This window comes from Eurosta solidaginis, chromosome 3 (assembly GCF_040869045.1).
Source record: "Eurosta solidaginis isolate ZX-2024a chromosome 3, ASM4086904v1, whole genome shotgun sequence".
NCBI lineage: Eukaryota > Metazoa > Arthropoda > Insecta > Diptera > Tephritidae > Eurosta > Eurosta solidaginis.
In genome coordinates this window covers 215,682,209-215,696,351 of record NC_090321.1, presented here as the reverse complement: position 1 = coordinate 215,696,351, position 14,143 = coordinate 215,682,209, and the positions used below count along the sequence as shown (strand labels likewise).

The 14,143-nt window shown below is 37.4% G+C and overlaps 1 protein-coding gene across 4 annotated transcripts in view; it reads left to right on the top strand.

Moving 5' to 3' along the window:
• Camta (Calmodulin-binding transcription activator) overlaps positions 1-14,143 on the top strand; it is a 233,584-nt gene that overhangs the window by 141,645 nt on the left and 77,796 nt on the right. For all 4 annotated transcript variants that reach the window (XM_067775046.1, XM_067775044.1, XM_067775047.1 and 1 more), the window contains exon 3: positions 1,120-1,211. In XM_067775046.1, the coding sequence (XP_067631147.1) occupies positions 1,120-1,211 (92 nt within the window). The remainder of the gene's footprint in view (positions 1-1,119; positions 1,212-14,143) is intronic.

Below are 14,143 nucleotides of genomic sequence, written 5' to 3'. Positions count from 1 at the left end.
CAATGTATCATACATCGTTGCAACGGCTGGGCACAAAAGGTTGGTCGCATCCCTAAATTGTGATAAACAAATACATATCTCAAAATCAATGAAAGAGGGGCACCGAGACAAGCTCGAAACTCGCGGCGGAGTTGCCGACTAACCGGTTGCCATTTACTTAGAAATGGAACGGCGGGGTATAGATAGGCCCTCGACCTCAACAAGGCTGGTTGACTTGAACACCCAAATTCAGCCCATTGGATCAACGGATATTGATCCGTGTTTAAGTACAACGTGGGGTTGGGTCATACATGACAGTTACCCACGTATCTTTTACCCTAGCTTCTCCTAGTACTGCCCGACTGTCGCGAGACTGGCTCTTATCGTCCAAGAACCTTGAAGTCTATGGATTATCGACGGACAAGCCTTACCGTGGAGTTATCGTAAGATCCCTATCGTGCTGAGGCGAAAAAGGTAGCGTCATTAGCCTCAGGTAATTCGAAAAATTTTGAATAGTAAGAGATCTATCATCATCATCAACAAAATTATGACAGATGAAAGCAGTACTTATGTGTCATATGCAACCAATGTCGAAACGAAAGTTAATAATTTGAACAATAAATCAAACTTAATATACACACGCACATATGCATATGACTTATGAGCGCTTTTATTAGCTTACTGTCAAGTTAAAAAAAAAAAAAAAACATTTTTCAAATCATTAGTTTTACTGCATATTTTGTGACTGCTAAGTAAAAGACAAATGCTTCGGTAAATACATCTCTATGCAACTTAGTTACTATAACTATTTCGCCTCTTATATTATTCTACGACACGAACCCTCAACCCTCTATCAATAAAAATTCAAACAATTTCCATTTGCCTTCCATTAATGTTCGCATTTTCCAAATGAATGCTTCACGTCCCTCCAAAACTCGTTGCTTCTCAAAATGTGCCTTAATATAAACATTCTCGTACTGAATAAATTGATTTTTTATTTGCAAATTCTTTTCAATGTTTATCTTGAGTATTTGACTTTATTTGTAAGATTCGTTGACATTTGTTACAATGCATTCAAAATAAATGTATATAAATGTTTAACTCATACCATTTTGGTCATTTTAATTTCCTTCTTTACAGATGGCGAACCTATCAAACTTCCAGACAATTTAGAAAGCTTGCCAAGAGCTGACAGTTTCCCGTCACAGCGACATCGGTGGAATACAAATGAGGTCAGTTTTATTTAGATTTGAAAGTAAAATACATTTTTTATGTTTATAAAAAGGCATCAAAAACGGTGAGAGTGCATTGGGTATTTTTTTAGAAGAAGTATTGCAATAAAGAAGAAAAATGTTTGACTTTAATGTTGATATCGCGCTACAACCAGAATAAATGTTATGTTGTGATATCCCAGCAAGCAATTTTGAAGTCATTAGAGACCGAAGGTGGAGGGTTAATGGTTAGGTGTTGTTTCAAGCAGCAGATTTTTATAAAATTTACACAGAATTTTTATGTGCCTATCGGTTACATCACTGGCTTTCTACAGCCACCGGCTCCGAAACGGCACTGTAAACTCAATTTGCACAAATGCGGATCTTTTTATACTCAGCTAAGCAGAGGTCACAGAGTATATTAATTTTGTTCGCATAACGGTACCACGTAACGGCATAAACTAATCGCGATAGATATAGACTTCTATAAATTCATTTAGCCATATCCGTCCGTCCGTTTGTCCATAAACACGATAACTTGAGTAAATTTTGAAGTATCTTAATGAAATTTGGTATGTAAGTTCCGGAGCACTCATCTAGGATCGTTATTTAAAAAGAACGAAATCGGACTATACCCACGTCCATTTTTTTCGATATCGAAAATTTCTAAAAACCGAAAAATTGCGATAATTCATTACCAAAGACGGATACGGCGATGAAACTTGTTAGGAGGGTTGACCTTATGACGCAGAATAGAAAATAAGTAAAATTTTGGACAATGCTTGGGCATTGTTCAAATTAATGTCGTTTAGTTACATGGATTTGGATAAGTGTGCAGCGCCACGCCCTAGACTGTGGTAAAGTCGATGTCGCTATATTTCCGCAGCTGTTGGAAGGTCGTATGAAAATATGGTACAATAATAAGCTATACTTTCAACTACTAGTTTATGGCGATTTTGTCACAGCGACTAAAACACACAAAAGATCGCAGTGACAACTTCGAAGATAACGCCATGACTATGAAGGCATATGCTTCTCGTACGTAATCACATTGATTACAATCACTTGCACAATTAAAACTTTCGTGTTGTTGTTGTTGTTGTGATTAAATATTGCGACTGTGACATTTAGTAGTTGATGGCAGCACAAATTACGGTTTCATTGATTCATAATAATGTAATTACGATTACTGCTAAGCGCCTTTGTTAACTGTGGTTTAGTTATTGTGCTTTGTTTTTACTGTTGAGTCACTGTCACGAATGAAAATAGCCGTCACTGAGAAGTGACACGTCGAAAATCACGTTTTTCCCCGAAAATCGCTGGAGCTGTCAACTTTTATAGAAATTCAACATATGTGAGAGGTGTAAAGGGAAATGGAGTTAGAAAGGGGAGGGAGAGGGTTTGGTTATTTAACAGGATGGAAAACTGGATGAGAGGGATGTGGATGGAGCCATTTTTAAATGTTGTCAAACCAATTTTCAATGATAATTAAATAAACACGTGGATCTAGATTTTGCATCTGCTACATATTTAAGATAATATCGAATTCTCTAAACTGTCGTGGAAGGTCAAAAAGCACCACGAGCCCTGCTGGAAGCTATTTTAGTACTGTTACGATCCTTGCTGAATCGCTGGAGTACCAAAACACAGAGCCTATGAAGGCAGACTTCTGGCTTCTCTAGATGTACTTTAGTTTGTTTTATAAGGCCTACTTTAATAGTTTTGCACCCAATAGCCTCGGTTTCTTAGAAACTTTCTTCATCTTAATTGAAAAAGTTTCGGATAGCATAATGTCTGATTAATATTTTGCATTTTATCCAAAAAGTTTTTCACTGCAGAAATAAAACTCTTAGGGCTTGCAAGCAAATTACGCCATTTACAGGGTTTACTTGGCTTTGGTTTAACCCAAAAGTTCTAGCTCATAAATCAACTAACTTTCCTAAAAATTAAAGTAATCGATGGAAGAATTAAAAATTAATTCGCTGCTTCGTATACATATTTTAATTTTTCTAACAAAGTTCAAACCAATTTCATATTATTATAATTTTTTGTTTGCTTCACTAAACGTTTATGTTAGCTACTGTACTGTACTATATTACACTTTATTTTCTGGACTGTACATTACACTACCATATATTTACATCTATACCATTATACTACTATACTGTACAGCACTAGACTGTACTATATTATACTATACGTAACGCATGTACTAAATTGTGATACACTGTGCCTTACCATACTTTACTGTACTTTACTGATCTGTACTGTACTGTACTATACTAAACCCTTATGTTATTTTCTGTACTGTGCAGTACACTACCATATATCTACCTCTATACCATTGTACTACTATACTGTACTGCACTAGACTGTACTATATTATACCATACGCAACGTATGTACTATACTGTACCTTACCATACTGTACTGTACTTTACTGATCTGTATTGTACTTTACTAAACCGTTATGTTAGGTACTGTACTGTACTATACTTCACCTTATTTTCTGTACTGTACAGTACCCTACCATATTTATACCTCTATACCATTCTACTACTGCCATTTTACTATGCGCAGGAAAGGGCTGACGCGTGATGTGATCAAAAAAGCGCTGACCCAGGTAACATCCACGTACTTGTGATTGAATAATGTTTTCCGAAGGCCTTGTGCTTTCAGCTTAGATTTTCATTATAATCGGACAGTCTGATGTAAAAATGTGAAAAAGTTTCAGAAAGGCAAATTTTTCCATGCCAGCATTTGGACTATTACTTAATCACGAAAAATCCGTGTCCAACTTGTATTAAACACCTTAATGACAGCATCATATTATTGCTAGCTGGGTTATTCTTCCATTCCCAATAGTATTTATAACCGCGAATTTCGACGCGCAAATAAATTTAAATATTTTAATCTAACCACAATGACAAGTAGATTTAAGTCAAGCCAAGTCAATGCGATGCAGAACGCGCAAATTCATCTCACTGAAATGTTGCATAAGTTTAGGCGCGATGGTGCTTGTGACATTATAGTGTAATGGTATATTCCACTTTAGCTGTCATTTGTGGTTCTTCAGCTGTCATAATTTTTATTTTCAGCGACATACCTTTTAAAATCGTTTCACTACTCGCTCATTTCGACATTCACTCTACATCTGTTTAACATTTCAAGATGTAACGCCAAAAAAACAATGAAAAAAGATCTTCAACAACTATTTATCAGAATATAATAGCACAAGGTTCTCTCTCTCTATCTAGTAAAATAAATGAAAAACTACTTACATCAACAACGTCTTAGTAGTGACAGTTGTAAAACAACTCTTATAAAACAAACAAATAAAAAACAATAACAACGATTCAGCTAACGAAAAAAAGTTTAAGTCGCGTACAGAACGTGCACATCGAAAGAAAGACATCAACGGCGTTGACTGACAAGTTGTCACTTTTAAATGGTGTGTTGACATTAAACAGATTTTATGGCATACTTGTAATGGTGCTTGTTTTTGTTGTTGTTGGCACGCGTTTGCAGCCAAGGAATCTAAAGGAATGTTACTGAACTGTATTTAGTACTGTGGAAAATAAAAAAAAAACTCACTTGGTTTTAAGTTGTGGTCAGAGGTGACTAAGATAGTTTGGGTTATAAAGTTGACTTGATGAGTGAAAGGTTGAATGATGCATGTTTTTGTTGCTATTACTAGTTTTTCGAAAGCGTACTTGTCATTATCCTTTAGTTTCTGGTCGTATAGCTTCATTTGTTCTTTTTTGTGTCCTCAACTTTATGCTTTTTGACACAACTTAAAGTTGTGGACACTTTTTGTTTGTTTAAGAAACTGTTTATTTAGGATGTTTTTCCGCTGAGCATTTTTTGTCTCTGAATACCGTTTTATTACACTAAGTAGTAGAGTATTTATTTTGGTCAGTAAAGTATAATGTAAGTAGTTACGAACACACAGCCGATTTGTCCCTGTATCGCAATTACTAGCGCGAATTGGGAGCACCTAGAAAGTTCGAATCTTCCTGGGCCCTTCTATGCGAACTCAATTCAGATCTCCCACTTCCTCTGCTTCCTAATATGGGTGGTGATAGGAGTACTCTCTGGAACGGAGCGTATTCATTCGCATAACATAACATGGCATCATTAAACGTCCTTCAATGCATGCCGTTGGCAACGCGCACAGGTCCATAAATCTTCCAACGAGCTTTTCACTAGAACATCGCCATACATCAAGACAGGTATGTTGAGAGTGGGAAAGGTTCAATTTATTGATATATCAGAAACGAAATGCCTAAATCGTTTTGTCCTTAAAGCAAATCTATCAAATATGATGATAAAACTTTCCTAACTAACTTTAGACACCACGCATTCATTCACATGCCTTAATTTATTCAGTTCCTTTGTATTTCTGAAACTTTCATGAGAAAATTCAAGTTCGGAAGCTTTGTGTGGTTTTGTTAGAGAAACTAAAGTTTTTTTAACTTTGGCTGTTATTTAGATTCCATATCATTTTTTTTAAGTATTTCCGAACAGATCCGGAGCTCCTTTAAAAGTATACCGGCGAACATATCGGAATCATTTGAGATCATTGCGGGATCCGTTCGATATATCTTTCAGATAATTTCAGATGTTTTTTGTATAATTTTCAAATCATTTTGAGATGGTCTTTGGAATGATCCCGGATCTTTAAAGGAATTATTTTGAAAGGAATGATTTGGGTGTTGAAAACTTAACAGAAGCCAGAAGCCAATCCAAGAAAGTCATCGCTTCCGGAAAAGTGACTTATTTCAAAAATATACTCTGTTTTTATTGGGTCACTTTTACAGACAAGTTGATAAGCCACTGGTTTCAAAAATAACCGTTCTAGTGAGTCACAGGATTCAAAGCGTTACCAGTAGTTTTCTTTCCAAAACGGTCATCAGATTCAGAATGTAACGAAGTAATCGGTCCCAAAAATTCCGAAATGCAAAAAGTTAGCAGTACAGAGTTAAAAAAAAAAAAGAAATACTTGGCGCTATTTAACTCCAAGGAGATTTAGCCAAAGCTTCTCTTCCAATATCATACTTCTTTAAATTTTTCCATATTTTGTGCCAAATCTGAGCGGCAGCTGCAAGGCAGACAAATTTTCACTGAGGAGAGTATCCTTGCGCCACTCCAAGCTGGCCGTCAAAGTTAAAGGGTTCAAAAAAGTCGCCAAAGCCAAAAAAAACTACTAGTTACAAAAGAATACCTTGTTCCAAATAAAACCATTCCAAAAAGTTAGAAGTCCAAAAAAGTCACAGGCTGCAAAAGCCATAGGTCCCAAAATGTTGCCGCTTCTAAAAATCACAGGTTAAAAAAGTCACTGCTTCCAAAAATAGTCACAGGCTGCAAAAACCCACAAGTCCCAAAATGTTGCCGTTTCTAAAAATCACAGGTTAAAAAAGTCACTGCTGCAAAAACTAGCTAACAGTTCCAAAAAGAAGCCGTTTCATCACTTGCAAATACAGTAATGTCTAGAATTCTAAAAATCAACCGGTTCTTAAAATAGTCAGCCACATCGAAAAAAAATAAGCTGAGCAGGATCCGCGGTGTTCCGACAATTGCTGAAATTTTTAACAGGATGAGCTTCGAGATACCTTTAAAAACCTTTTAGTTGCCATTTCGTTATATATTTCAGTCAAATAGAAAAACAAACATTTTAAGTTGCGTTTCTCTGGATAATGGCCCATAGATCCAGAGTTGAGTACTAGACTGCATGTTTAATTTTTCAGGTGCCTTTTGTAATCACCCTAATATCGTTTGGTCGGCCGATGAAAGAAATAATACAAACAGGGACAGGGCTGGGGAGCTTACGGTTACGATTACATTTTAATTACTGTAACTGTAATCCGCATATTTATGCGATTACGATTACATTAATAGTAATCAAGCATTTTTCAAATTACGATTACTGTAATTGTTATCCTAAACATTTAACAATTACGATTACTGTAATCGTAATAGTAATATTTATTATATCATATATCTTGTAAGGTATATAAATGCAAAGTTCAATAATGTAAGTATATTCTCTGAAGTGTTTCATATTCAACATCCACAACTGCCTAGTGATTTTTGAAATTTATCCCATTCCCAAAAAAGAAACAAATCGATGTCGTAGTCCCCATTACAAATTAAAGTAGAAGGTCAGTCTTCAACTTTCCACAGAAAGAAATGGATAATATTGTGACGAATATTAGCAACACTAAGGGATACTATCATCTCTAAGCCGATGCTAAGAGTGACTTGTATGCACATCCATAAATCAATGATTATGTATCTGCATAAACGAATCAATCATTATGTCTACACATATGTATGTACACGCAGCGGAGAAACAACGCACAAACACATGCATATCTTATCTGAGATGCTCCCAAAAGTATGCAATTGTAATTGTGGAAGTGTCGCTCACAAATACACGCGCATATGAGAGCTACACACGTGCAGCTGTAGTCATAATTATATATCAGTAACTAAGCAAATTCTAGAAGCGCCTAGAAGATGCAACGAGGAAATCACACAGTATAAAAGCAGCAACAGTAGAAGCGCGAGAATCAGTTTTGATTAAGACGCTATCTGGCGAGCAATAGTAGTGTTATTTATTGTGAGGTACTTTAATAAAGGCCATTTTTCCATTATTCAATATTGGAGTTATTTATTCAACAGTTTAGTGATTCGAACGTTAGCAGAAGATTGCAAATAAGGGGAATTGCAGTAAATTCGTTACAATATTATTAATCTTAATATGTAGATATAAAAAAATTACGAGTAAAGTGTTTGTAATCTTAATTTTCATGATTATAATTACTGAAATTAGATTCGATTCGATTACCCTAATATTACGATTACAATTACATTAGTCGTTATCATACAATTAACGATTACGACTACTGTAACTTTAATCGTTAAATTTTTAGGATTACGATTACAGTAATGTCAATCGTAGCATTGCAAGGATTATAATTACGGGAGTCGTAATCAAGAGTAATCCAAATGTAGTCGTAATCTCAACTTCCCCATCGCAACGTTTGTTTCACGTTCGCTATAGTAGGGCTCCACCTATACGTGGCGATTAAATTTTGAGTCCTTTAAAACTTCTAGTTGTTGTTGCTGTTGTCGCAGTGCTTTGCCCCATCCAATAGGTGCGACCACTCACAGATTGTCATCAATATCCTCTAACGGATCCTTGAGATCATTGCGGGATCCTTCGGCGATATTTTTACGGTTAAATCAGCAACAAACTCACTTAACCTATGTATTTTAAAAGGCGCTGGGCTGTTTAGTTTTCGGCTTAGCCTAAAATGGTCACCCTTTAAGAGGGTTCAGCATACTTTGGAAGTGAATTTCTCTCACATCCTCTTGTTCCTTCCGATTTATTCACGCTAATAATGTCGTAATTTCAAATAAGGCATATTGCGAAAAAGCGCGAAACAGTGACGCGTAATTTAAAAAGTTAAAACTTTTCAGTTTTGTTTATGCAGAATTTTCCGGTTGTTCGGCAATGACAGTTTTTGCTATTCAAAATCTAGTAGTTAAAATATTGTAGATTCAGTTCTTTCTTTTGTTTTTTTTTTTTTGCGTCAAAGGTATTTGGTTTGTGAGCAACAATTTAAGTTTTTGATTTTTACGCTTGTCCTATTAGACCGCGTTGGATTTCCCTACCTACATAAATGTATATTACTGTTTTTGTTTTTAGCGCTACAACTACGAGTTTTTGTTTTTCCCAAACATTTTATTTTATTTTATTTTATTTTTCAAAATCTGAATGCGTCGCTTACGGCAAGGTCTGCTTTTTAGGCGTAAAATGCGCTGTCGCTGGATTTTAAAAACTCGCAACAAAATTAAAAGCGTGTGGCAAGCCACACCACAATACCAATGACAGCGACAAGTGAACGAGCGGCCTGTGGCTATTTCACAATGGCATCCGGTTGTGGTCAAGCTTGGGCGCATTGTTGGTCTGTTGCTGTCCGCTGCTTTGCTGCTTGCTGGCCATTTCTCACCTGAGATGTTTGTGGTAGCTAAAGTAGCGGTTCAGTTTATGTTCTATATGTGTGTTGTTGTGATTATTGTTGCTTTTGTTTTTGCGAGCACTTTTCGTTGTAAACATAGTAAAATAAGCGTGCGTAATTTTATTTATGTTTGGTAGATGATGTTATTGCATTTCGTATGCACGTTGATACGCCAAGCCAGACACCCAAAACATAGCAGGCAGCGAGCAAGAGAACAGAAGTCAGAAGTCGTACTTAGTATAGGAAGGGCCAACAGTACACAGCAACCCACAGGCTTTCGTTTTCACGTCCAATCCAAGGACTTTATTCTTTTGTATACCCAGATGCGCTTAGCATAAATCTTAAATCTAGTGTCGCAGTGTTTGTGGTTGAACTCCTTCGAAATGTTTCGACCGGTCTGAGAATCGCATCTTGTGTATTTTTCATATCGCAAAATAGTAAGGGTAGTCCACCCCTAAATTTTTATTTTTAGACAATATTTTTTTGTTTTTGTTTTTTTATGAAACAGCATTCAAAAATACATACAACCCTCTGGGACTGTGGCTGGAACTGAGACTGGGACTGGGAATAAGAGGTGGAGAAGAATAAAAATAACTAGAGAGAAAAAACCAAGGTAAGGAAAAAGAGACTGAGAAAGAGATAGAGTTAGACGAAAATAGAGAAGGGGGAGGGAGATAGGAGAAAGTAAGAGATGGAAAGACGGCGCGGGAGAAAGAGACACAGAAAGTGGAGTGAATAAAAGGATAAAGAAAAGGGAGAGAGGAGGAAAGGAGAGTAAGCGGTAAAAACTTCGCAAAAGTAATGCAGCTAGACAAAAGTTGTGACAGCTTCTGCTTTTTCATTTGGACCGGAGCTTAGATACATAGATATTAACCTGGGCTAAAGTAGATGGCCGGCTTTTCTGACAGAAGAATAAAAAGAAATAGAGAGAAGAAAAACGAGGCAAGGAAAAAGAGACTGAGAAAGAGATGAAGTTAGGCGATGATAGAAAGATAGGAATACATAGAGCGCAGGAGAGAGAAGGAGAGGGAGCTGGAGAAAAAGGAATGGATTGAAAAGACGAAGAGGGAGAAAGAGGCACAGAACGTAAAGTGAATAAAAGGATAAAGAAAAAGAGGGAGGGTGGGGGAGGGAGAACGAAAAGTGAATAAAATGATAAAGAAGAAAGAGAGAGATAGAGGGGGGGGGGGGGGGGGGGGGGAGGAAGAATAAGAGGTAAAAAGTTATCCAAAGTTATGCAGCTGAACCAAAGTTAGGACGTCTGCTGGGTCTGCTAGTGTTATTATAGTTTTATTATCTGGACCGCAGTTTGGATCGATTTTAGTCTAACCTAAAGTAGATGACAGGCTTCTCTGACATTTGTTCGATCATTTCATTCATCTCCTTTTCTCTAAGATTTTGGTATGGTAGGCCGAGCACACTACTATCACACCACGGCGGCCCCAAAGGTCACTTACTTAGGCATAATTACGGCTCTTTGTTATAGCACATTATCTAACGGCTACAGTGAATATACAGTCGTCGAAAGTGGATAAATCATCGATCACACTCGATTGAAAAAGCTGGGCAGCTGAGCAGGTCTTCGAAATCATTCACACAGGTTACACAGCTGTGTTCGTGCAAACGCATTGAGTCCCATCGGGTAGGGTCATGTTAATATTTCGACTGCCTTCGACAGATGTGTCTTGGTTAACTTTAAAGGCACGGTGAGCGATGATGGTTAATATTCATCTCGACACCTATTAGGAGGCCAGTTTGTTTAGTGATCTGAGCCTCATCTATTATCAGACTACTGTGATTGCTGTTTTAATTGTGAAAATTGTATGCTTCGGCAGCCACCATGCTTATATCTTCTTCAAAATATGCTTGAAGAAAATAAATATTGATAGATTTCTGATAAAAATTGCGCACGCTTGCAATTACGGCATCTCAGAACCAGGTTGCAAGTAGCCAGTGAAACTACGAAATCTCTCCACGTTTGGTTCTACTTCCTTTTTTTTGCGGTTGGGATGAGAAATGCCTAACTGCCACCGTCGCAACAACCGGGTGTCCGTGGACTAAAAAAACCATGTTGGAACCGGCGCTCACCCCGGGACCGAAATTTCAGTACTTCATATCTCGTGCTGTACCGAGCAGTTAGGATCTCAGGCCTGTTTTATTCTGAACCGATATTTTTTGAAGTACATTCATATGTCCAGAGAGCATTTGGGTAACGAAGTTATTTACTTTCTAGCGCTCCAGGCTTTAACATCTGTGATAGTTATGCTGTCCATCAGCCTCGTTGTTAATTTTTCCATCTGTCTTGCCACACCCTTAATGTTTCTTCCTTGCTTTCTGGGCTAACGACTTTCAGAAGCCATACAGAAACGTGGATAGGATGATGCCCATCAGCAGCTTCCTATTGCTTCCAGTTGACCCTCCAATGTTTGCTATCCGCCTGCTTAGCAACGTTACCTCTATAGATGCATTCTCAGTTGCGTGTTGAGTTGTATGTTAGTCGGGAGCCTAACTTTACTCGACTACCGTCTTCGATGATTTATTTCCAGAGAAGGTTTCAAAGTCAACTTCCAGTGGTGTGTGCTTTTTTGTCAGAAGTATCATCTCCTTTTTTCTTGCTGCCAACTGGATCCGCGCTATTCTGACGGTGGTGATTTCGTCTGCATATCTGACTAAGATTGATAATTTCATCATAGCTGACGTTCCACAAGTCCGGATCGGGAATTTATCCTTGTGCTGCTTCGTCACATGCGTTTAATGGTCCGCGGGCCCTCTAAAGAGAGCCAATGATTACCAGTTTTCATCTCAGTCAGCGTGGCAACTTGAACACCATTTCATACAATCAGCGCATCACCGGCTGTTGGCAATGGCCCAAAGGCAGCAGTATAAGACAATTTATTCCTACTTAGATCTTTTTCCACCTTAAGCTTCCGTGACCGCTTGTTTTCAGGGTTAATCTGGAGTTAATTAACCCATGGTAAACAAAACCAATGGTTTTACCCGATTTGAGCGTGGTGTTCATTTAGACATCTTATGCTTGAAACATTTCCATGCATTTAAGTAGGGGTACTTGTCGAACGTTTGTAAATATTGAGCGAACTTAGTTCAGAACCTAAGACTCCAGCTATAAGGAGTGTTTCAGCTGTTAGATCTAGATTCAGCAATTGTCATAGTTCCTAGAAAGCTTCTAGTATTTGCCAAGAGGGCGGAGTTATTTTATAAAATAGGTAATGGTTTTTGAAAGGGATTTTCAGTTTGGTCGTGATGTGAGGTCTTCATGGACCGGCCAGTTCAACCTAACCTAGTTGAGGACGCAATCCCCTCGTGAGAGGCCTGTTCTCTGTAATATGAGTAACACATTTAGGGAAGTTGGCATGACCTTATGTATGCTTTGACAACTCACAGCTGGGTATATTGTGTCCATTTCTCCAACTTAAACTTGCTTACTACTTTGTGCTTATTTTTTATACTCAGCTGAGCAGAGCTCACAGAGTATATTAACTTTGTTCGCATAACGGTAATCCGTAACGGCATAAACTAATCGAGATAGATATAGACTTCTATATATCAAAATGATCTCGGCGAAAAAAGAAATTTATTTAGCCATGTCCGTCCGTCCGTAAACACGATAACTTGAGTAAATTTTCAGGTATCTTGATGAAATTTGGTATGTAGGTTCCTGAGCACTCACCTCAGATCGCCATTTAAAATGAACGAAATCGGACTATAGCCACGCCCACTTTTTCGATATCGAAAATTTCGAAAAACCGGAAAAGTGCGATAATTCATTACCAAAGACGGATAAAGCGATGAAACTTGGTAGGTGCGTTGACCTTATGACGTGTAATAGAAAATTAGTAAAATTTTGGACAATGGGCATGGCACCGCCCACTCTTGAAAGAAGGTAATTTGAAAGTTTGGCAAGCCGTTATTTGGCAGTCGTTGAAGATATCATGATGAAATTTGGCAAGAGCGTTACCCCTATTCCAATATGTGTGCTAAATAAAAATTAGCAAAATCGAATGAAGAGCACGACCACTGTAAAAAAAAAAAAATTAAGTCAAATTTTAACAAAAGATTGAATATCTTTACAGTATATAAGTAAATTATGTCAACATTCAACTCCAGTAATGATATGGTGCAACAAAATACAAAAATAAAAGAAAATTTCAAAGTAGCTCCGCCCTTTTTCATTTAATTTGTCGAAAATAGTTTTAATGCCACAAGTCGAACAAAAAGTAACCAATCCTTGGTAGTGGCATAGATTCTATGACGATAACTGTTTTCTGTGAAAATGGGCGAAATCGGTTGAAGCCACGCCCAGTTTTTATACACAGTCGACCGTGTGTCCTTCCGCTCCGCCGTTAAAACGATAACTTGAGCAAAAACCGATATATCTTTACTAAACTCAGTTCGCGTACTTATCTGAACTCACTTTATCTTGGTATAAAAAATGGCCGAAATCCGACTATGAGCACGCCCATTTTTTCGATATCGAAAATTACGAAAAATGAAAAAAAATGCCATAATTGTATACCAAATACGAAAAAAGGGATGAAACATGGTAATTGGATTGGTTTATTGACGCCAAATATAACTTGAGGAAAAACTTTGTAAAATGGGTGTGACACCTACCATATTAAGTAGAATAAAATGAAAAAGTTCTGCAGGGCGAAATCAAAAGCCCTTGGAATCTTAGCAGGAATACTGTTCGTTGTATTATATATATAAATAAATTAACGGTACCCGACAGATGATGTTCTGGGTCACCCTGGTCCACATTTTGGTCGATATCTCGAAAACGCCTTCACATATACAACTAAGGGCTACTCCCTTTTAAAACCCTCATTAAAATTTTTAATTTGATACCCATATCGTACAAACAAATTCTAGAGTCACCCCTGGTCCACTTTTATGGCGTTATCTCGA